Source organism: Heterodontus francisci, chromosome 19 (genome assembly GCF_036365525.1).
Source record: "Heterodontus francisci isolate sHetFra1 chromosome 19, sHetFra1.hap1, whole genome shotgun sequence".
NCBI classification, from domain to species: domain Eukaryota; kingdom Metazoa; phylum Chordata; class Chondrichthyes; order Heterodontiformes; family Heterodontidae; genus Heterodontus; species Heterodontus francisci.
Window position 1 is genome coordinate 18,680,331 of NC_090389.1, and position 25,008 is coordinate 18,705,338.

Sequence of the window (25,008 nt, forward strand, 5' to 3'; positions counted from 1 at the left end):
TCCACTACAAACCTTCCCTCACCCTGAAAAACATCCAATAGCCACTATTCTTTGTTTCCTGTCATTCAGCCAATTTTGTATCCATGTTGCTACCGTCCCTTTTATTCCATGAGCTACAAGTTTGCTCACAAGTCTGTTGTGTGGCACTGTATCAAATGCCTTTTGAAAGTCCATGTACACCACATCAATGGCATTGCCCTCATCAACCCTCTCCGTTACTTCCTCAAAAAACTCCAGCAATTTGGTTAAACATGATTTTCCCTCAAGAAATCCATGCTGGCTTTCCTTAATTAAACTCAAATTTGTCTGTGACTACTGATTTTGCCCCTAATTATTTTTTCTAGAAGTTTTCCCACCACCAAAGTTACATTGACTGACCTGTAGTTGCTGGGCTTATCTTTACACCCTTTTTGAACAAGGGTGTAACATTTGCAATGCTCCAGTCCTCTGGCACCACCCCTGAGTCTAAGGAAGTCTGAAAAATTATGACCAGTACCTCTGCGATTTCCACCCTCACTTCTCTCAATATCCTTGGATGCATCTCATCTGGTCCTGGTGTTTTATCCACTTTAAGTACAGACAGCCTATCTAGTACTTCCTCTTTATTAATTTTAAACCCCTCTAGTGTCTGACCTACCTCCTCTTTCAACATTACCAAGCAAGATGTAGCAACCTAGGAAAAGACAGATGCAAAGTATTCATTTAATACCTCAGCTATGCCCTCTGCCTCAATTTCTGGTCTATAATCTGCCCCACTCCTCCTTTTACTATTTATATGCCTATAGAAAACTTTGGAATTTCCTTTAATGCTAGCTGCCAGTCTCTTTTCATGCTCTTTGCTTTTCTTATTTGCTTTTTCACTTCCCCTCTGGACCTTCTATTTTCAGCCTGGTTCTCAATAGTATTTTCTACCTGGCATCTTTCATAAGCACACTTTTTCTTCGTTATCTTAATCTCTACTGCTTTGTCAACCAGGGAGCTCTGGATTTGTGTGCCCTACTTTTCCCCTTTGAGCAAATATACTTCGACTGTTCCCGAACTGTCTCTTCTTTGAAGGTAGCCCATTGTTCATCTACCAGTTTTCGACTCCAATTTATTCGCCCCAGCTCCATTCTTACCACACTGAAGTTGTCCTTCCCCCCAGTTAATTATCCTTATCCTGGATTGCTCTTTGTCCTTTTCCATAGGAAGCCTAAACCTTACGATACAGTGATCACTATCCCCTTAATGCTCTCCTACTGATACTTGATCCACTTGGCCCACCTCATTCCCATGAACCAGGTCTAGCAGTGCCTCCTTTCCTGTTGGACTAGCAATATACTGCTGTAGAAAATTTTCCTGAGCACACTCTAGGAACTCTTGCCCCTCACTGCCCTTACACTACTATCCCAGTCTATGTTTGGATAAATACAATGATAATGAGGTTGCTGACCAATCACTGCAATCAATCTCTGTTAATTAACAAGTTTACAACAAACCCAGAAATTACTTGAGCAAAACCAGAGTGCCAGATAGCTTTCGGAACCATAGGTCCAGTGTCACCTGGTCCTCCCAAGCACACTACACTTAACGCATGTCAAAGTGCTTTCTAGGTGGGGTGTCTGGATACTGGGTGGGTGAGAACCCTGACTAATTTTTCCTTTCCATAGAGCAGGGTTAATTGTAGTGCACCTACTATCATTCATCCCATCTGAGACTGGCTAATTTCGCACAGATCATGGATGGAACCTGGCCACTTTCTGTGTAGCTCAGTGCAGTGTACGTGTGTCACAGGTGGGATGTGAGGTCTATCTAGGTGGGTTTTAAAAGGACAAAGTTTAAGATACGTAGCAATAAATAGTACAGGTGGCATGGCATGAGTCAGTTTCAGGATACAGCTGTTAAGCAATAAAATAATAAAGGCAGATGTTAATGCAACAATGGAGTCCTGAATGAATGGTGCTCAATCACAGCTTGGTGAGTGTAATCCACTGTAAGAGATATAATTCATTGATTGCCGGGGCCACATCACTTAGTACTCAACTTAGTCTCCTCCCTGTTGTGCATGGGATGTAGCCAGACATCCTGATATATCCACTAGTGAAATGTGGCCACTGCAAGCAATTGATTATGTTCATTTCCAAACACTTCACAACCAGCAATGAAGGGTGCATGTTGTGGTAACATTCCCCCTTCAGATCCACAGCTTTCATACTTAACCATTTGCAGCCTGACTTTGGCTGTGAAGTGGTTCTGCATTTGCATAAGAGGAAAGTAAAAATTGAGAGAAAAAGTGAAAGATGAAAGGAGAGAAAGAATAAAAATTGAAAAAGACTCTCACAACCACAGGACAAGGAGTCCCCAGCATCACAGATGCTAGTCTTCAGCCAATCTGATTCACTCCGCGTGATATCAAGAAACGACTGAAGGCACTGGATACTGCTTAGGCTACAGGCCCTGACATTATTCCAGCAATTGTACTTAAGACCTGTGCTCCAGAACTTGCCGCGCCCCTAGCCAAGCTGTTTCAGTACAGCTACAACACTGGCATCTATCCGGCAACGTGGAAAATTGCCCAGGTATGTCCTGTACACAAAAAGCAGGATAAATCCAACCCGGCCAATTACCACCCCAGTCTACTCTCGATCAGCAGTAAAGTGATGGAAGGTGTCATTGACAGTGCTATCAAGTGGCACTTGCTTAGCAATAACCTGCTCAGTGACACTCAGTTTGGGTTCCGCCAGGGCCACTCAGCTCAGCTCCTGATCTCATTACAGCCTTGGTTCAAACATGGACAAAAGAGCTGAACTGAAGAGGTGAGGTGAGAGCGACTGCCCTCGATATCGAGGAAGCATTGGCCTGGCCAGCGACACCCACATCCCATGAAATGAATACATTTAAAAAAAAGTAATTCAGAAGTGTAGTCACTGTCATCATGTAGGAATTGCAGCAGCCATCAGAAGCACAAGAAGCTACCACAGATAGCAATGTGATAATGATTTTGTGATGTTGATTGAGGGATAAATATTGGCCAGGAAAGAGACACGTCCTGGCTGCTCTTCTTTGAAATAGTGCTATGGGACCTTTACCATCTGAGAGGGTAGACAGAGCCTCGGTTTAACGTCTCAACCAAAAGTCAGCACTCCAGATAGTGCAGCACCTCATCAGATGGTGTGTCAGCCTTGATTTTTGAGCTCAAGTCCTGGAGTGGGATTTGAACCCACAACCTTCTGACTCAGAGATAAAAGTGCTACCAACTGAGCCATGGTTTACACAGAGAGAGAATGCAAGTTGGAGGGAGGAAGAGTGATGTGGAAGGAGAGAGGAATAGAGGATAAAGACAGAGAAAAGTGAATGGGAGAGAGGTAGAGGCAAAGAGAAAAGTCCTGGAGGGGCAGATCAGTAGAAGATTGTCGAAGTATTAGACAGTGCAAGCCAACTCTAAAACATAAGGGGCGTGGGATATGCTTACAAGAATAATTAATGCCGCTGAACTTGAGAAGGTATCGGTGGTGGACCATAAATTTGTAACGCAAGTGTGAGATGCAGTGCAGGAGATACAATGTATGAATTGCCGGAGCTACACGGCTCTGCACAAGACCTGTTCTCCTCAATGCCTTACCTCAATCGGTATAGCTCCAGTTCCACACATTGGATCGACAATGATGTCAGTTGACTGAGGATTACAAAGCCTGTGATGCAGAATTTAAAAAAAAAAATTATGAAGGTAAGGAATTTACTCACTCTTACATTTACCTGCAGCATAGGGTTAGACTAGCGAGCTCATGTTTTAATCCAAACATAAGAATCTACGATAAATAGAATGCCTCTCAGAAATCCAAGTTGAGTTGCAAATGGGGTGCGAGAGGAGCAACAGGGGCAAGATGATGTCGTGTCAGTGTTTGGTGCATTAGGTCGGCGCTCCATGGTACATTGTCGGAGGTGCCATCCTTCTGATGTTTGCCCTCTCTGGTGGATATAAAATCCCACGGCACTGTTCAAAAAGGAGCTAGGGTGTTCTCCCTGATGTCCTGGAGAATATGGATTCCTCCACCAACATCACAAACAGTTCATCTGCTCATTTATCTGATTATAGGAGCTTGCCGTGCACAAATTGGCTGTCGCATTTGCCTACATTACAATAGCGACTACACTTCAAAAGTACTTCATTAGATGTGAAGTGCTTTGGGACATCCTGAGGATGTGAAAAGTTGTGCAGAAATGCAAGTTGTTCTTTATTCTTTACCAAATTTGCATCCTTTGCTAAATTCCCAGATTGTTTTCCCACCCATCCTCTACCCAGCAACTAAACAAAAAGGATAAGACAGTGACCAAAGGAACTGTGACGACGCTCCAAATTAAAAGCCTTTAGTGTCGTAGATACAATTTGAAATTGGTTTATTAATATAATATAGGGACAGGTGGGGATATGGTAGGAATATGGGATTAGTGTAGGATTAGTATAAATGGGTGGTTGATGGTCGGCACAGACTCGGTGGGCCGAAGGGCCTGTTTCAGTGCTGTATCTCTAAACTATACGTGAAGCGAGATTCATCAATTTCTCATTGCTTCACATACAATAAAAAAAACCAAAATGTGACTTTGACTGTTAAGGGATAAACTCACAAGTTAGCAGTCCAGAACAAACCTGCAATAATTTTTCCTCATACAGACTACATATATTCATACCTCAGTCTGACATCCTGCGAAATCTGTGTCTCAGTGCTCCAGGTTACCTTAAATTGACATTCTATGAAGGATAGAACTTGATGTGGGAGCTGTTAGCAGCTACATTCATCCAAGTCTTGCCAGGCTTACTGAATGAAAATCCATTCTAACTATAGGGTGCGAAATGCTCTGGGATGTGCTAAATGGCTCTGAGCTTAGGGTCTAGACAATTGAAAGCACGGCCACTAATGGTGCAGCGATTAAAATTGGGAATGCTCAAGAGGCTAGAATTAGTTGAGCACAGATACCTCAGAGGGTTCTGGGGCTGGAGGAAATCAGAGGGATAGGGAGGGGCGAGGCCATGGAAGGGTTTGAAAATAAGGATGAGAATTTTAAAAATCAAGATGTTGCTTGACCCAGAGCCAATGTAGGTCAGTGAGCACAGGGGCGATAGGTAAATGGGACCTGGTGTGAGTTAAGACATGGCAGCAGAGTTTCAGATGACCTCAAGTTTACAGAGGGTAGAATGTGGGAGGCCAGCCAAGAGTACATTGGAATAGTCAAGTCTAGAGGTCACAAATGTATAGATGAGGGTTTCAGCAGCAGATGAGCTGAAATAGGGCAAAGTTGGGCGATGTTACTGTGGTGCAAATAGGCGATCTTAGAGATGGCACAAATGTATGGTAGAAAGCTCATCTTAGGATCAAATATGACACCAAGGTTGGGAACAGACTGATTTAACCTCACTTTTGCCAGGTAGGGTAGCTAGCTTCTTGTGCTTGGAGCAGGTACCCCCCCCCCCCACCACCCCAACCCCCACCATTGGCTTCGGTCTTCCCAGTATTTAATTGGCGGAAATTTCTGCTCATCCAGTACTGGATGTCGGATAAGCAGTCTGATAATTTAGCAACAGTGGAGTAGTTGGGAGAGGTGGAGATGAGGTACAACTGGATGTTGTCAATCTATGTGAAAATTAATGCTGTACTTGCAGATGATGCCGCTGAGGGGCAGAACATAGATGAGAAATAGGAGGGGGCCAAGGATAGATCCTTGGGTGACACCAGAGGTAATGGTGCGGGAGCAGGAACAGAAGTCACTGCAGCTGATGCACTGGCTACACTTAGATAGATAAGAATGGAACCAGGTGACAGCAGTCCCACCCAACTGGACAACAGTAGAGAGACGTTGGAAGAGGATGATGTGGTCAGCCGCATCAGAGGCTGCAGACAGGTCAAGAAGGACGAGGAGGGAAAGTTTACCTTTGTCACAGTCACATAGGATGTTATTTGTGACTTTGATAACAGTTGTTTTGGTACCATGGCAGGGGCGGAATCCTGATTGGAGAGATTCAAGCATGGTGTTCTGGGCACAGATTTGGGAGGCAACAACACGTTCAAGAACTTTGGAGAGGAAAGACAGGCTGGAGATGGGACGGTAGTTTGCAAGGACATGGGGGTCAAGGGCTGGTTTTATTGAGGAGGGGTGATAACAACAGATTTAAAAGGACAGAGGGACAACACATGAAAAGACAGCGAGAATCATTAGCAATTTTAGGTAACATGGGGACCAGGAGGGGAAGGTGGGTGGTCGGCAGTTTAGTGGGAATAAGGCCGAGGGAGCAGGAGTTAGGAGACAAACTAGAGAAAGATGCAAGTTCAGGGCTAGGACAGGGGGGAGCTTTAGAGGATGTTTGGCCCAGTGGGCGAGTGGAAGGGAGGGACGCAGCAGAGGCAGCTGATCGGATGGTCCTGATCTTAGTGACAAAGAAATCCATGAGCTCATTGCCCTTACTGTTGGAGGTGAGGGTGGAGAAGGGGAGAGGGGTTTAAGGAGACAGTTACTAAGCTAGTCAACCTCAACAATCAGATCAAGAGCATGATTTGTTAAAAACATGCAAATTTCTCCTTTACCTCACAGATAGAGAAATACTACATAGAGGTAACCAAAGTACAAATTGAATTGGTCTCCAATGGTGATTTTTAACCGGCTGAGGAATAATAGTGAAATACATTTTCCAAAGGAAAAATTTTCAGGCCTATGGAGAAAATTCAGGAGAGCCAGACTAATTGCATAGCTCCTTTAAAGAGATGGTACAGGCAAAATGGGCTGAATGGCTTATCTCTATGCTCCAAGATTCTAATAAGTGGTTGTTTTTATTACCAAAACACACTAACAGTTGCCTGGATTAGTTAATGTGTTTGTTTACATAGAACATTAAGGTTCTATGAACTATCCTGCACTGGTACCTGACTCCAGACAACCTGTATGGTGCAAACTCTGGTGTCTCAAATGATTTCCCCCCCGCCCCCCACCACTCCCATATGATCCAATGATGAATGCTCCACTTCGACCATCAATTTGAATTCATTGACAACACTATGGGTAGTTTTGTACTGTGCCTGGGCTTACACAGCCTTCTTTAATTCTTCCAGTGAATTTTGCGACTTATCAAAATGAGGGTCATTGAGACTGTCTAAATTCAATTCCACTTACAATGCTGTCCAACCCGAATTTTCTCCCCTCCTCACTCTCAAGTGCTGACTTGTACTGAGGTACAGTTCCACAGGGAATGGGCAGATTCTGGTGCCTCACATAGGTGGCTATTCCTCAAATGGGCCTAGCCAACGGGAGCATTGTAACCAAATCCCAGACCTCATGTCCACACTTGCCAGATTGGGAGTGGGGAGGGGCGGGTGGTGCACTTTAATGGCTCGAGATAGGAGCAGAAATCCTGGCTAATTGCCCTGCCCACCCCACCCTTTCCCCAGTCCAATTATAATGACCTCTTGATTATCCTGGCTGAAACCAGCAAACTGAGCACAGGCCAGGGATCAATCTTGGGATCTTCTGGTCTATATGACTCAGTTGCTCACTATCCATCGGGGAAGCTGTCATTTAGGTCCTTTGATGGGCAGCAGAAAGAATTCACCATCCAATTGGATGGTTTGAAATCCAGCTCTCCGAATGTTCTGATAAACTGCGCAGCTAGAATGAGACGTACCTTAACATCCCATAGGCTAAAGTAGATCGAAGAGTTGTAGGCCCAAAGTGTGTTATGTTGCGCTTGTGTAGACTTTCTTCTGTAAGGGCTATACCAACCACTACTTCGTTATCATGGATGTTGAGTAGGATCTGCAAAGTAAATGATGTGTGAATGGATTGTGCAAGACAGAAAGAAGATAGTTAATAATGGGAGCACAGCAGTGTCATTTGCCTCCCACAGATTGCAAAATACTCACCATTACCATGGTTACATTCAAGCAAAGTAAATTACACCATCAAAACTAACAGTCACCTGCTGTACCCAAAGAAACATCCTGCAAATGTGCCTTCTGCCTATAATATTTCAGTACATTATACATCAGGGCGGCGCAGTGGTTAGCACCGCAGCCTCACAGCTCCAGGGACCCGGGTTCGATTCCGGGTACTGCCTGTGTGGAGTTTGCAAGTTCTCCCTGTGTCTGCGTGGGTTTTCTCCGGGTGCTCCGGTTTCCTCCCACAAGCCAAAAGACTTGCAGGTTGATAGGTAAATTGGCCATTATAAATTGTCACTAGTATAGGTAGGTGGTAGGGAAATATAGGGACAGGTGGGGATGTTTGGTGGGAATATGGGATTAGTGTAGGATTAGTCTAAATGGGTGGTTGATGTTCGGCACAGACTCGGTGGGCCGAAGGGCCCGTTTCAGTGCTGTATCTCTAATCTAATCTAAATCTAATCATAACCCCAGATTTAATAAATTTTAGACAGACTTAATTTAACACTAGATAGCAGATTCAGTGTATGCTATCAGATTTTACATTTATACAATGACATTGATGCTTAGTATTAGAATATAACACATTTTAGAACATAAAACACAATGTGAAAAAGCAATTAACTAATTAAGTTCATTCCTTTCACAATTCACCCTCTCATGTATTCTACCCCCCAATCTATTTAATCACCTAAAGGGAAATGTTCCTTAATCCCAAAGGGAATGAGGTGAAACTCCAGCATGTTCATTCATCCCATTTTCATTATTCATCCTTGGCTTGCTCCATTTCAGACAATATCCATTCCCTCCCACACGCACAGGAATCATTGTGCCCAATTGAGATTCTGACCATTTCAGTCTGCACCTATTTACACAACTTACAACCTCATAATTAGCAAGCTGCTCTTTTCCTCAGAGTTAATTATCTTCTTTAAATGTATTACTCATTAGATAAATCTTAATGGCTTGACCTCAAAGAATTATCATTGGGTACAGTGGCGCAGTGGTTAGCACCGCAGCCTCACAGCTCCAGTGACCCGGGTTCGATTCTGGGTACTGCCTGTGTGGAGTTTGCGAGTTCTCCCTGTGTCTGCGTAGGTTTTCGCCGGGTGCTCCGGTTTCCTCCCACAGCCAAAGACTTGCAGGTGATAGGTAAATTGGCCGTTGTAAATTGCCCCTAGTGTAGGTAGATGGTAGGGAATATGGGATTACTGTAGGGTTAGTATAAATGGGTGGTTGTTGGGCGGCACAGACTCGGTGGGCCGAAGGGCCTGTTTCAGTGCTGCATCTCTAAATTAAAAAATTAAATGAAAAATCCGTCACAACTCTAGCAGGACAGGGTGGGAGGTAAAGTGAAAACAATGAGAAATCATCTTTATGCAAATCTAGCCCTTCCTACACAGTCACAAATAGAAATGTGATCCCATTGTAGTTCTGTCTCTTTTTAAGGAATCAGTCAAAATGGATGCCATACTGATCTTCCAAATAATACCACTGCCTCAAAATATGCCAGGCTGTCATATCCTACATCAGAGATTTCCTTCAATGAGGTTCCTTAGGGGTTTCAAATGCTAACTTATGCCTGCAGCATAGTTTCCCAGCTTGAATGGGGGTTCATGACCGCAGTAATGTGGAAATCTGGCTTCCCAGAACCCAAACCATTGTTATAATTCTGAGATTACTGTGGCCTTGTGTCAATTCAATATCCATCTACCTGGTCAATTGCATATTCTCATCAAGGTCAGCTGCTAAAACAAGACTTCAAAGACTGTCAAGGGGAAATATATTATTTAAAATATAAGATCCGGAAATACAGACAGAACTAGAGTGTGATTACTGGAACCTCAGTGCCTTTAACACAGTAACATGCCCCAAGGCACTTCACAGGAGCATAATTCCCTTAACGGAGGGATCAATAACCAAGGGGTATAGATTTAAGGTAAGCGACAGGAGGTTTAGAGGGTATTTGAGGAAAAATATTTTCACCCAGAGGGTGGTTGGAATCTGGAACTACCTGAAGGGTGGTAGAGGCAGGAACCCTCAACATTTAAGAAGTATCTAGATGAGCACTTGAAACGCCATAGCATATAAGGCAACGGGCCAAGTGCTGGAAAATGGGAATAGAATAGAGAGGTGCTTGATGGCTGGCACAAACACGATGGGCTGGAGGGCCTGTTTCTGTGCTGTATGACTCTAATCAGATGCAAATTGTTACCAAGCCAAAGGAGGTGGTATTAGGACAAATGTCTAAAAGCTTAGTCAAATTGGTAAGTTTTAAGGAGGGTCTTAAAAGAGGAGAGAGAAGTGGAGAGGTTTAGGGAGGGATTTCCAGAGCTTAGGGCCTTGGCAGCTGAAGGAAAAGCCACCCGTGGTGGGGCAAAGAGAGTGGGGATGCATAAGAGCCCAGAGTTGGAGGAATGCAAAGATCTTGGAGTGTAGAGCTGGAGAATGTTACAGGAGTCATAAAAAGCTGAACATGAAAATGAGAATTTTAAAACTGAGTCATTGGTGGCTGGTGTAGGTGAGTGAGCACAAGGGTGATGGGTGAACAGGACTTTGTGCAAGTTACCTTACCAGCAGCAGAGTTTTGTATTAGCTCAAGTTTATGCAGGGTGCAAGGTGGGAGGTTGACCAGTACAGCATCTGAATCTTCTTCTTTGGCCTCCTTATTTCGAGAGACAATGGATACACGCCTGGAGGTGGTCAGTGGTTTGTGAAGCAGTGCCTGGAGTGGCTATAAAGGCCAATTCTAGAGTGACAGGCTCTTCCACAGGTGCTGCAGAGAAATGTGTTTGTCGGGGCTGTTGCACAGTTGGCTCTCCCCTTGCGCCTCTGTCTTTTTTCCTGCCAACTATTAAGTCTCTTCGACTCGCCACATTTCAGCCCCATCTTTATGGCTGCCCGCCAGCTCTGGCGAACGCTGGCAACTGACTCCCACGACTTGTGATCAATGTCACAGGATTTCATGTTGCGTTTGCAGATGTCTTTAAAGCGGAGACATGGACGGCTGGTGGGTCTGATACCAGTGGCGAGCTCGCTGTACAATGTGTCTTTGGGGATCCTGCCATCTTCCATGCGGCTCACATGGCCAAGCCATCTCAAGCGCCGCTGACTCAGTAGTGTGTACAAGCTGGGGATGTTGGCCGCCTCGAGGACTTGTGTTGGAGATACGGTCCTGCCACCTGATGCCAAGTATTCTCCGGAGGCAGCGAAGATGGAATGAATTGAGACGTCGCTCTTGGCTGACATACGTTGTCCAGGCCTCGCTGCCATAGAGCAAGGTACTGAGGACACAGGCCTGATACACTCGGACTTTTGTGTTCCGTGTCAGTGCGCCATTTTCCCACAATCTCTTGGCCAGTCTGGACATAGCAGTGGAAGCCTTTCCCATGCGCTTGTTGATTTCTGCATCGAGAGACAGGTTACTGGTGATAGTTGAGCCTAGGTAGGTGAACTCTTGAACCACTTCCAGAGCGTGGTCACCAATATTGATGGATGGAGCATTTCTGACGTCCTGCCCCATGATGTTCGTTTTCTTGAGGCTGATGGTTAGGCCAAATTCATTGCAGGCAGCCGCAAACCTGTCGATGAGACTCTGCAGGCACTCTTCAGTGTGAGATGTTAAAGCAGCATCGTCAGCAAAGAGGAGTTCCCTGATGAGGACTTTCCGTACTTTGGACTTCGCTCTTAGACGGGCAAGGTTGAACAACCTGCCCCCTGATCTTGTGTGGAGGAAAATTCCTTCTTCAGAGGACTTGAACGCATGTGAAAGCAGCAGGGAGAAGAAAATCCCAAAAAGTGTGGGTGCAAGAACACAGCCCTGTTTCACGCCACTCAGGATAGGAAAGGGCTCTGATCAGGAGCCACCATGTTGAATTGTGCCTTTCATATTGTCATGGAATGAGGTGATGATACTTAGTAGCTTTGGTGGGCATCCAATCTTTTCTAGTAGTCTGAAGAGACCACATCTGCTGACGAGGTCAAAGGCTTTGGTGAGATCAATGAAAGCAATGTAGAGGGGCATCTGTTTTTCACGGCATTTCTCCTGTATCTGACGAAGGGAGAACAGCATGTCAACGGTCGATCTCTCTGCACGAAAGCCACACTGTGCCTCAGGGTAGACGCGCTCTGCCAGCTTCTGGAGCCTGTTCAGAGCGACTCGAGCAAAGACTTTCCCCACTATGCTGAGCAGGGAGATTCCACGGTAGTTGTTGCAGTCACCGCGGTCACCTTTGTTTTTATAGAGGGTGATGATATAGTACAGCATCTGAATAGTTGAGTTTAAAAAGGTAAAAAAGGCATGGATGAGGGTTTCAGCAGCAAATGAGCTGAACCAGGGTAGAGATGAATGATGTTATGGAGGTGGAAGTAGGCAGTCTGTGTGATGGACGGGATATGTGGACAGAATCTCAGCTCTGTCAAATAGGACACCTATTATTAGTTGGGCGGCACAGTGGCTAGCACCGCAGCCTCTCAGCTCCAGCCACCCGGGCTCGGTTCTGGGTACTGCCTGTGCGGAGTTTGCAAGTTCACCCTGTGACTGCGTGGGTTTCCGCCCACAGCCAAAGACTTGCAGGTTGATAGGTAAATTGGCCATTGTAAATTGCCCCTAGTGTAGGTAGGTGGTAGGAGAAGTGAGGGAAGGTGGGGATGTGTTACGGAATGTGGGGTTAATGTAAGATTAGTATAAATGGGTGGTTGTTGGTCGGCACAGACTCAGTGGGCCAAAGGGCCTGTTTCAGTGCTGTATCTCTCTATGACTTTATGACTAAGGCTGGAAGTAGTTTGGTTCAGACTGAGACAGTGGCCAGGGAGGGTGATGGATTGGTGACAAGGACAGAGGGTTTGGGCGGGGGCTGAAGACAATGGCTTTGCTCTTCCAATTGTTTAAATAGGAAGAAAATTGTGGCTCATAAGAATTAGTAGGATTAGGCCATTTGACCCTGCTCCGCATTCAGTACCATCTTGGCTGATCTTCCACCTCAGATCCACGTTCTCACGCTATCCCCATATCATTTAATTCCCTCAGTAACCAAAATCTATTGCTCTCTGCCTTGAATATACTCTCAACTACTGAGCATACACAGCACTCTGGGGTAGAGAATTCCAAAGATTCACAATCCTTTGAGCGAAAAAATTTCTCATCTCAGCCCTCAATGGCCAACCATTATCCTGAGACTGGGAAGCCTAGTTCTGGACTCCCCAGCCAGGTAAAACAGCCTCCCAGCATCTGCCCTGTCATCCCCTTAAAAATATTGTTTCAATTAGATCACCTCTCATAAGATAATCCTCTCATCCCAAGAATTAGTCTAGTGAAGCTTTGCTGCACTCCAAAGCAAGTGTATCCTTAGGTAAGGAGACCAAAACTGTACCTAGTACTCCAGGTATGGTCTCGCCAAGCACTATATAATTGTAGTAAGACTTCTTTACTCTTATACTACAATCCCTTTGTAATAAAGGCTAACAAACCATTTGCCTTCCTAATTGCTTGCTGTACCTACCTGTTAACTTTCTCTACTTCATGTACAAGGACCCCCAGGTTCCTCTGAATACCAACATTTCCCAGTCTCTCACCATTTACAAAACAACTCTGCTTTTCTATTTTTCCCACCAAAGCGGATAACTTAACACTTTCCCATATTATATTCCATCTACCACGTTCTTCCCCTACTCACTCAATCTGTCTATATCCTTTTGCAGGAGACTGTTCTGGAATCTAAAGAATTCTGGAAGATCAAAACCAATGCATCCATTATCTCTGTAGCCAATTCTTTTGAAACTCTAGGATGCAGGCCATCAAGTTGAGGGGATTAGTCAACTTGTAGTCCCATTAATTTCTCCAGTACTATTTCTCCACTATAATACAACATTTTTTAGGTTCCTCATTTTTGCTAGACCCTTGGTCCCCCACTATTTCCAGAATGACTTGTGTCTTCTACTGTGAAGACAGATACAAAGTATTTGTTAATGCTTGTGCCATTTCCTTATTCCTTATAATTTCACCTGTCTCTGCCTCTGAAGAGTCCACATTGACTTTCACTAATCTCTTTACATACTTACAGAAGCTTTTACAATCTATTTTTACATCTCTTGCTAGTTTATTCACATATTCTTCTTTCTCTTTTTTAAAATCAATTTCTTGGCCATCTTTTGCTAAATTATAATAGCCTCTGAATCCTCAGACTTACTACTCTTTTTGCCAACATTTTCAGCCTCTTCCTTTAATCCAATACTATTTTTAACTTCTCGTTAGCCATGGTTTTTCCCATTAGGTTTTTATTCTTTAAGGGAATGTATATTTGTTTCAAATTATGAATTAATTCTTTAAAAGTTTGCCATTGCTTATCTACCTTCATACCTTTTAACGTAGTTTCCCAATCCACCTTCGCCAACTCATCCCTCACACCTACATTTGCTTTGTTCAGATTTAATACCCTAGTTTCGGACTTAACTAAATCACTTTCAAACTCAATAGAAAATGCTATCATATTACCACTCTTCCCTAGAAGCCTCTCTAGTACAAAGTTGTTAATTAACCCTTTCTCATTGTGTAATACTAGATCTAAAATAGCCCATTTCCTAGTTGGTTCCTTGACATATGACTGGATGTCAGACAAGCAATCTCACAACCAAAGCAATGAAGTGGTCAAGAGAGGTGGTTGTAAGGTAGAGCAGGTGTTGTCAGCGTAGATGTGGAAATTGTCATCATGTCTTTGGAAGATGTTGCTGACAGATAGCATGTTTATAAGAAAAGGAAGGGGGCCAAAGGTAAATCCTTAGGAACTCCAGAGGTAATTATGTGGGTGCAAGAATTGAAGCCATGAGGAGATTCTTCAGCTACAACTGGATAGGTAAAACTGGACCAGTCCCACCCAACTGGACAACGAAGGAGAGGCATTGGAGATTGGTTAGTTCAACTGTGTCAAAAGGCGCAAGAGAGGTTGCGAAGTATGAGAGGGGATAGTGCACCACATCACCAAGGATGTAACTGACTTGGATTAGGGCCATTTCAGCGCTGTGGCAGGGCTAGAAACCTGGAGAGATTCAGACATGGATTTGTGAGGCAACAATATGTTCAAGCACTTTGGAGTGGAAAAGGAGGTTGGCAATGGGGTGGTAGTTTGCAAGGACAGTGGCAAGGGGGTGGAGTGGGGTCAAGGATGTTTTTCCTTTGAAGAGGAGGTGATAATAGCAGATTTGAAAGGGAAGGGCACAGTACCCAAAGAGAGGGAGTAGTTTACAATATCAGCATGGGACCCAGGAAGGCTAGTAGCAGGTATTTATCAAAATATTGCTCAGGAAACTGGAAATTTGCTTCAACACATGAGCATGTTACATGAAAATCTGCACTGTGCTCATGTCTTAATCAAAAGGACAAATTCTCAAACTTCTTTAAGGAATTGAAAGAGTTTGCAAAAGATAAACTGCTCCTTTTACAGTTATCATCTAGTTGTCTCTGTACAACAACTGTCTGCTTTGTATATACTGAAATGCTCTGTTTCTGTGTATAATTTAGCAACTTCAGCATGTATTGCGGGTCCTGAGTGTAACACTTCCATTTAATAGTGATAGGAGACAGAGGAAATCTTAAATCCCGACACGTGTTACTGCAAGACAGGTGAAAACATAACTGCATCAAAATAGCTGAGGCTCACTCGCTTATTCATCAGCAGCAGTCAAGCCTCGGACCTTCTGGCCGGTGCTTTTAAATTAACAGTCTGGATTTTTGAGACATCTGCTTGCTATTTGCTCCATTTTGTTCTGTGACTGGTCTCACTGAAAGTGATGCGAGCATGAAACACTGGCACTGTGAGAGGGTAATTGGGAGCTCAATGGTGCATGTGCCGACATCGGGCGAGGTTAGGCCTGCCAGTAAGGCTGCCTGCAGTCAAACAGCTGTCCGATCCTCATGACCTGGCTTTGCACACGTGCAAGATGGTGGAGGTCAATCCACAGCAGCTGGCAACTTCAGGAGAGGTGGGAAAAAAATGTTGGTGGGAGAATTAAATAAATAATTACATACCTCCACATCGAATTTGGTCATATCGGCCTTCCATTTGAACAGATCCTGTACTGCTCCACCAAATTCCCTGGCTGCCTCCATTGAGGTGAAGCTGTGCTTTTCCCCACTTCTGTTGCAGGTGACTCGAAACTTAAGTAGTGCACAGCCCTTCCCTTTGTCCTTGCCTACAGCTGTGTCTTCGCCTTTGTCAGACAGAAGCCCCTCACATGAAACCTTTGCTCGATCATGTAGCTCCACCTGATCATCTACTGTACCGCTGGACAGCGAGGTGGCCTCCTCAATTTCACAGGGCTGATTGTCACTTGCCCCTGAATCGGAGTGGGGCAATTCTGTCCCGACATGCAGTTGATCCCCAGTAGCTGATTGGCCAGAGGGAACAGGCTCCAACTGGCCATCTTTATTTCTGTCAGCCTCCTGTGGTGCTTCTGGACCTGGGTTTCTTCCTTGGCTGACTTTCCTGCGCTGGCCTTTCCTCTTCTTCAGACTGTTGTTTAATTCCCATACTTTAAGGGGACAAGCCCATAGAAGCTGTCCAGCCAACTGTCTGAGATCCTCCAGTACACTTTCCTGTTAAAGAAAATGACACACTCAAACAAGGAGACCTGCGCACAAAATCTCGACTGACACTCTAGAGCACTGAGAGAGTGCTGTACTGGTGGAGGTGCCATCTTTCGGATGAGATGTTAAATCGAGGCCCCGTCTGCCCTCTCAGGTGGGCATAAAAGATCCCAAAGCACTATTCTGAAGAAGAGCATGGAAATGCAAACTAATGGAATGTTGGCCTTTATCTCAAGAGATTGGAATACAAAGAGATGGAAGTTATGTTACAACTGTAGAGTTCTGGTGAGACCCACCTGGAGTACTGAATTCAGTTGTGGGCACTGCACCTCAAGGAGGATATACTGGCCTTGGAGGGGGTGCAGCACAGATTCATCAGAACGATACTGCGGCTAAAAGGGTTAAATTATGAGGAAAGGTTGCATAGACTAGGCTTGTATTCCCACGAATACAAGATAAAGGGGTGACCTAATTGTTGTGTTTAAGATGACTAAAGGAGTTGATAGTTTCTCTCTGTCTATCCTATTTCTTCTGGTGGGAAAGTCCAGAATAAGGGGGCAGAACCTTAAAGTTAGAGCTAGATCATTTAGGGATGATGCCAGAAAGCACTTCACACAAAGGGTAATGAAAATCTGGAAGTCTCTCCCCCCAAAAAGCTGCTGAAGCTGGGGGTCAATTGAAAATTTCAATTCTTGGATTGATAGCTTTTGGTTAGATAAGGGTATTAGGGTTATGGAAGTAAGGCATGTGGAGTGTGTTAAGGTACAGATCAGCCATGATTTAACTTAGTAATGGAACAGGCTCAAGATGAATGGCCTACTCCTGCTCCTACATTTCTTGTCTCTTTCTTTTAACTAAGCAGTATAGACCACATGGTCCCATTTTGAGTTGCGCTAGCTGATCTCAGCCAGATCAGCAGTTGGGTGTTATAATTGTCGTTATCGCCCCCAGGTTAAGTGTGAGGCAGAATTCCTACTACTGATCACTATGCATGGACTCCTGAGGACAGGGTGGGACTCAATGTAATGCCCTCCCTAAGTTCACACTTGAAGAATGGCAACTTGGGTGAGGTACTGAGGGCAGCACAGTGTGCCAACATGAGCCAAAGCTGTCAACAGAGGAGGAAAGAAAACATACAGGCCAAGCTAGAAAACCTGTCAAAGCAGACCAACCACTTCAAGAAAGATGACAATCCCAAAAACCTGATAGCTCATGAATGACTCTGATCATAAACATATGACATAACAACCAGCTACATGGGCTTTGCACCTTAAGCTGTAGGTATACACAGAATTCTAGCACTGTATTGGAGGAAATAATCCATAAGTACATGTAAATTTGAAGAGGGAGATAGAAATGTTGAACCCACAAATTTGGTGGTGCATTTCTAAAAAGATACTGGGGAATGCATCCCCAAAAAAGTTTGAATTTTTGCACTTTTAATTCTGGTTAAATTTGAGCATATTAGATCATCAATGCCCCCAAACTTACCTCAACAGTCACTCTCTCTCATCCAATCACCTCCTGCCTCAGTTCAGAGTTACTCTAGCATCCCTGAACCCAATTCACAGAGACACTGTTCTTCAACCAACACGCCAACCTTTCCTCCTTCTCCAACCTTCCCAGTTGATTCTGGCACTCTTCTGCTTTTCCCTTTCCTTCTCTATTCAGCCTGCACTTATTTCCTCCTCCAATCCAGATCAAGCTGACACATCTTGCACCCTTTTATTCAAGCTGCCATTCTTCATCCCCTCCAACCTCTTTTTAAGTTGCCACTATTCTTCCTAGTTCAAGTTGGCGCTCTTTTCCCTTAAGTTCAAGCTGGCATTGGGTTCGCCACTTCCCCCAGACATGCTGATACCCCTTCCCCTGCCCCTTCAGTTAATACTGGCAATCTTCTACATTACCTCAAAGTGCCACTCATACCTTCTACCAATGTTTTTCATTTCCCCCTCCCCCCTTCATTGCCATCCACTGTCCATGTCCCAGTACTCTCTCCTCTCCCCTCCATTGTGCCCCTTACTGCCATACATTTCCCTCCCGATCCCATATCTCCCCTAGTTCGGCTGCTCACGGAGCAGAGCGGGGGCTTCGCTGGCTGTGTGCTGCAGGCATACCTGTTCTAGTGATAGTTGCTGGCCTACAGTATACAGTGACCTGGATCACTGTTATTAGTGGCACTTGGCAGAGAGGGTTCCAATCTAAGCAGAAATGGCGACAGAAAGAGGTGCAGCAGCAACAGAAAAGCAAAGCCAGGGCTATGTTCATGATGAATTTAACGACGGGCCAAAGGGCCTGTTTCTGTGCTATGTAACTATGAATTTAGTCAGGAAAGACCCTCTAGTGTCAGGGTGAAATGGTGATGGTTGACACTTAAGAAAACTGATTTTTTTTTAAAAAGCCCTTTCAAAGGTAATTTGAACCCATACCCACATTTAATCATCAGTTTATTCCTTTAGTAAGGCACTTACCTTGGTTTCACCAAACTGGTAATGAGAAAACTCCTGGACAACAACAAATAAATTATCAACAGATCTCAAAAGATGAATCTGTAATAGAGAAAAATATATACATATGAAATTTCCATGAATTAGTGATTGAAGGGGCAGTTATATCAGTTATGAATAAAATTATAGTGGCCTCTCTGATGGCTTATTTAGTACGTACTGCCCAGTGTATGCTGAGGGACAACAAAGTTGCATTTATAAGCACTTTTCACATCCTGATAACATCCCATATTGTCTCACAGCCAATGAAGCACTTTTCAAGCGTAGTCACTGTTCTAATGTAGGAAACGCGGCAGGCAATGTTCCACAAACAGCAATTAAATAAATGAGATGTTGACTAAGGGATAAATATTGTCTAGGTGACCGGGAGACCCACACCCTGCTCTTCAAACACACCATAGGATCTTTGACGTCCACCTGAGGGGCAGACAGAGCCTCAGTGTTATGACTAGGAGAGAAAGGCGTCTAGGGATCTCTCTCATCCTTCACCTGGTCTTACCGTAACACACCGTGTTTTTAGCTCCCTCTTGGTAAATCCTTGTTCACCGCTTTCCGATTATAAGCAAAGAAACCAGCACAACCAGGTTTTCTTAGATTTAAAGAAGATTGAAATTTATTAAACTTAAATTCTAATTCGGTTGACGCCTACAGATACATGACGCACCCGACGAGAGTATGCATATGCGATACACGCATGCAAATAGAGATAGAAATGAGAAGAAAATTAAGTGGAAAAGTTTGAGGCAATATCTGGAGAGTTTTTGTTACGGTTCTTCGAGCTCACTGTAGAGTCCTTGATTGGAGGTAGATCTTGCTTTTCGTGGGGGCCCAGTATTCTTAAACCTTGTTCGCTGTAGGAGACTTTTCTCTCTTGGGGTTCACGTGTCTTCAGTGTGAGAAAGAGATGGGAGCAGACAGGAGAGATCTGCTCAGTCCAGGAGCAAACAGACACTCTCTGAGTTCAAACTGTTAGTACAATTCGAGAAAAACCCAGGTTGCCAAGCAGGTTAGTCATGTGACTAACTGGTCTGACCACGTTTTGGATTGCATCACCTTAGCAGTCTCTGGAATGCTCCTCTTACACACAATACCTGGTGATCAAGGTCCATTGTAGGTTGAATGTGTCAGGGAATGGTCCTTTGTCCTGCCAAGCACTGTCTTTTCTAGCTGATCTGTTTAACAAGTCCTTTCTTCACTCCAGTAACAGTTTAAAATCAATGTTCATGACAAAATTAATGTGCTTCATTCTTGGCAGGTGGGGGTCTAGCATGACACTCAGTTTAACATCTCATCCAAAAGACAGTACCTCTGACAGTGCAGCACTCGCCCAGGGTCAGCCTAGATTATATATTCAAATTCTTGGAGTGGGGCTCAAACCCACAAACTGCTGACTTAGAGGCGAAAGTGTTACCAACTGAGCCATGGTTGACACACAGACCTGTAAGCTCTCCAGTCTGTGCTGAGCTATGAAGTCTGTGAGGGCGGGTGGTGCAACTGACCTCTGGTCTGCTGGATCAGCACTCACTCACGTCGGACAAGGTGCCAGTTGGCTGCCACAATTATTATATGTATGGAAAGGAAAAAAAAAACAATATCAACCAACCTGAAAAAGATGATCTTCGGAAACCTCAAAATAGATTTTTCCTCTATCTTTGCTAATCCTGGACTCGGATCCAATTTTTTCCAATACTTCTTCAGAGGCAGTATTCTCAAAGCCGGTGGGAACTGTTGCTCCAATGGTGACCCAACCCTCCAGCGAGCAATCACACTTAATTCCCACATCTCCATTTTCGATAGGACCTTCCTCCACTTCAATCATGATTGCTGCTGCAATTGGTTTATCTGCATCTCCGTTAATCACAGACATCGCTTCAAGATTTAAAAGAAAAAGACTTTCATTTATACAGCAATTTTCACAACCTCAGGTCGGTCCTAAAGCACTTTACAGCCAATTATTTACCTTTTAAGGTGTGGTTATGTTGAACTTGTGTAAGACACTAGTTTAGCCTCAGCTGGAGTATTGCGTCCAATTCTGGAATTGCGTCGCACTTGAGGAAAGATGTGAGGGCATTGAAGACAGTACAGAAAAGATTCACGAGAATGGTTGCAGGGATGAGGAATTTCAGTTATGGAGATAAATTGGAGAAGTTAGGACAGTTTTCCTTGGAGAAGAAAAGGCTCAGAGGTGCTTTGTTCGAGTATTCAAGATCATGAGGGGTCTGGACAGAGTAGATAGAGAGAAACTGTTCCCACTCGTGAAAGGATCGAGAACGAGAGGGCACAGATTTAAAGTATTTGGTAAGACAAGCAAAAGTGACATGAGGAAAAACTTTTTCACGCAGCGAGTGGTTAAGGCTCGGAATGTGCTGCTGGTGAACGTGGTGGAGACAGGTTCAATTGAAGCATTCAAAAGGGAATGAGACAGTTATATGAAAAGGAAGAATGAGCAGGGTTATGGAGAGTAGGTAGGGAATGGAACTGAGGGAGTTGCTCTTTCAGAGAGTCAGTGAGGACACGATGGGCTGAAAGGCCTCCTTCTGCACTCAAACGATTCTGTAGTCGGCTATTGTAAAATAGAAAATGGGGCAGCCAATTTGCACAAACGGCAATGACCAGATAATGTTTTAGTGGGATTGGTTGAGGGAAAACTCTACTGCTCATCTTTGAAATAGTGCCGTGGGATCTCTTGCATCCACCCAAGAGGGTAAACAAAAGGTCGCATCTGAGACACTGCACTGGAGTATCAGCCTAGTTTGTGTGAAGGTTTCTGGAGTGTGTTTGAACCCACAGACAGAGATGAGTGTGCTATTCACTAAGACACAGGTGACACCTCGGCTCTGAGGATGCAGTTACCATTTAACAGAATAACCCTGTTCGACACAGGGCACGAATCCAGTGATTCACATGCAAAAAGATATTGCAGTGTCATATCAGATTTATTCTGTTACAACAGTCTTTCACTTACACCTGTGATCATTTTACATCTAGCCCCAACTGCTCCCCCTTCCCACATCACCTCACAAGTTTCTGCCCTTGTGGGTCTGGTTACTAATTGTCAAAGCTATTGAACTAGTTTTCACAGAGAAACAGAAAAAATCGGGGAACAAGGTAAAAATCCCAAATTACATCTAACATAAAATCGGTTTGACAGGTCACAGTAACACCAGGTTCGGTCACCCTCCCCCCCACTAACTGAGGTCACCCTCTCTTCCCTCCCCAGTGACTGAGGTCACCCTCTCTCTCTTCCCCCACACCCCTGACTGAGGTCACCCTCTCTCTCTTCCCCCACACCCCTGACTGAGGTCACCCTCTCTCTCTTCCGCCCCCACGTGACTGTGGTCACACTCTCTCTTCCCCCACCCCCCCTGGTGACTGAGGTCACACTCTCACTCCCCCCCCCCGGTGACTGAGGTCACACATCACACTTTCACTCCCCCCCCCCCCAGTGGACTGGGGTCACACTCTCACTCCCCCCCCTAGTGACTGAGGTCACACTCTCACTCCCCCCCCCCAGTGACTGAGGTCACACTCTCACTCCTCCCCATCATTGACTGAGGTCACACTCTCTCCCCCCCCCCCCTCCTCCTCCTCCCCCTCCCCCATCATTGACTGAGGTCACACTCTCCCCCCCCCTCCTCCCCCATCATTGACTGAGGTCACACTCTCCCCCCCACTCCCTCCCCCATCATTGACTGAGGTCACACTCACTCTCTCCCCCTCCCCCATCATTGACTGAGGTCACACTCTCTCCCCCTCCCCCATCATTGACTGAGGTCCACCTCACCCACTTGCCAAGCTCCCGCATCTGGCGCTGTCAGGCCGGCGCGCGCGCACACCCTCCTGAAACTCTGTCACCCTAATCGACACATGCGCACTGGGACCGCCAGTCGCGCATACGCAATAAAGCCGCTTTGGCTATTGTAATTTAATTCGGCCAACCGCGACGTCATCAGTGCGTTCCCAGAATTGCACATGCGCAGAACGTAAAACGGTTTCTTTAAACCAGTTAGGTGTTGCGCATGCGTAGGCTACGTCAACTCCCGGTTCACCAGGACGAATTTGCGTTTGCGTTCATAGTGCGTGATCAACCCTTTCTCTCTCACCTGCCCGAATGAGCCAGTTTCTGAATGCGGTTTCGAATTGGAAAGAGGGCACAGTGTCCACCCTCCTGCCCGGTGATTTAATTTTAATTTATCCTCAGAGACGCAAATAGACCCGCAAGGGTGGGTATAGTCACTGCATGGGGTTACACTTACTGCCCAGTTAAATGTATTACCTTTTGTGGTACAAAGCCAGATCCGACCACAGTCTCTGCACTTATATAGCACCTTTTACATCCTCAGGGTATCACAGCCATTGAAGTACTTTTGAAGTGGGATCACTGTTATGCAAGAAAAACAGCAGCCAGCCTGCACAGAGCACAATCCCGCAAACAGCAATAACACAAATGGCCAGTTAATCTGTGTCCATTGGTACTAGTTGAGAGATAATTGTTAGTGAGATCATTTGGAGGCTTCCCCTTTTTGGATGGTGCCATGGGATCTTTTTCGTGGGGCCTTGGACCTCATCCAGAAGATGTCAGCTCCAGCAGTGCAGCACTCCCTCAGCCCTGCACTAGAGTATCAGCCTCAATTACCTGCTTGAGTCTTTGCCATTGAACCTGAACCCAAATCCTCCTGACTTTGAGGAAAGGGTGATGCTAGCTGAGATCCAGCTGACACTGGATGTAGATCAGGAATATCTCAGGAATGAGAAAATAATCAGCATCCCTCTTTACTGTCGGAATGTGAGTGCACGTTTAAGGTAAAGACAAGATCCGTTCTGATGCCCCCATCGTTGAACAACACTCACTGTCTTGGTTTACACATAAAAGATGGATAGTTGGTGTTCATGGGATATGAACCTGAGGCCCAATCAGCACTCAGGACTGAAACAAGAAAAGTTGAGGTGGGGTTGGGATACAATGAAAGGAAAAGTGATGGAAGACTCCAACTTTCTCTGCCTTGTTTGGTGAGAAACAGAAATTTGGCTGAAAGATGGCTTTAATTTCAACCTCCTTAAGTAAGATTAATAATCCTGTAAACATAGTAGCATTGTTCCTGGGAGAATACGATGAAGTCTTTAAGGTGCAAGGCTGCATAAAGAGGTCAATAATTTCAATGAGGTCAATGGAAAAAAAATGGCAGAACTTGTTTCAAGACTGACCTGGAGGGCGGCAGCACATTCCTCCAGAGAGCACCTCAGATTATTGTGATCGACACTGACACTGCAGTCGGAGCCTGGCTGTCTGTAAAGATCCCATTTGTATTCCCCCCTGGGTGTTTGTTCTCCACAGCCTGCTGCCACTTCTTTCTTCCTGGTTTCTTAACAAACAGCATTCTGTTCTGAGTGATTTCAAATCCGAGCCTAGGTGGAAGCAGAAGTTACATAGAATTACCTCGTAATTACAGCACAGAAACAGGACAGTTAACCCAACAGGCCTGTCCCGGCAGTTAAGTACCACACGAGCCTCCTCCCACCCCGTCAGCATACACTTCTGTTCCTTTCTCCATCATGTGTTTATCACGCTTCCCCTTAAATACATCTATGTTATTCACCTTAACCATTCCATGTGGTAATGCGTTCCACATTTTCAACACTCTAGGTTTCTCCTGAATTCCTTATTGGATTTATTAGTGATTATCTCACATTTATGGCCCTGGTTTTGGACTCCGCTCAAGTGAAAACATCTCTATGTCTACTCTATCAAACATTTTGTACCAGGAGGCGGTCACACCCCTTGGGATAAGGTCTTCTGATTTGGTCAGTGGTCAGGGACAGGAGAGTGTGGCTCCACCTGAGGCAGTTAAGGAGGGCAGGAGTGCAGGAGCCTCAGCCTTTATGATTGTCCAACAGGTTTGAGGTTCTTTCAGCTTGTTTGGATGAGAGTGGGGACTGCAGGGTGGATGAGCAACCTGACCATGGCACCATGATACAGGAAGCCGTTCAAGTGGAGGGAGAAAAAAGGAATGTAGGGTAG

At 45.0% G+C, this 25,008-nt stretch overlaps 1 protein-coding gene across 4 annotated transcripts in view; it reads right to left on the reverse strand.

Annotated features, from left to right (window-relative positions):
- The window catches only part of thumpd3 (THUMP domain containing 3), a 42,475-nt gene extending 19,536 nt beyond the window's left edge, over positions 1 to 22,939 (reverse strand). Inside the window, exons 1-6 of one of the 4 annotated variants that reach the window (XM_068051421.1) lie at positions 22,778 to 22,939; positions 20,593 to 20,858; positions 18,954 to 19,031; positions 15,925 to 16,491; positions 7,649 to 7,779; positions 3,602 to 3,671 (exon numbers count right to left, since the gene is read on the reverse strand). In XM_068051421.1, coding sequence (XP_067907522.1) covers positions 3,602 to 3,671; positions 7,649 to 7,779; positions 15,925 to 16,491; positions 18,954 to 19,031; positions 20,593 to 20,856 — 1,110 coding nt within the window. In that variant the 5' untranslated portion in view covers positions 20,857 to 20,858; positions 22,778 to 22,939. Of the gene's footprint in view, positions 1 to 3,601; positions 3,672 to 7,648; positions 7,780 to 15,924; positions 16,492 to 18,953; positions 19,032 to 20,592; positions 20,859 to 20,949; positions 22,141 to 22,773 lie in introns of those variants that run through there. The other 3 variants (XM_068051420.1, XM_068051422.1, XM_068051423.1) reach the window with 3 other exon arrangements.
- Positions 22,940 to 25,008: the final 2,069 nt, after the last annotated feature.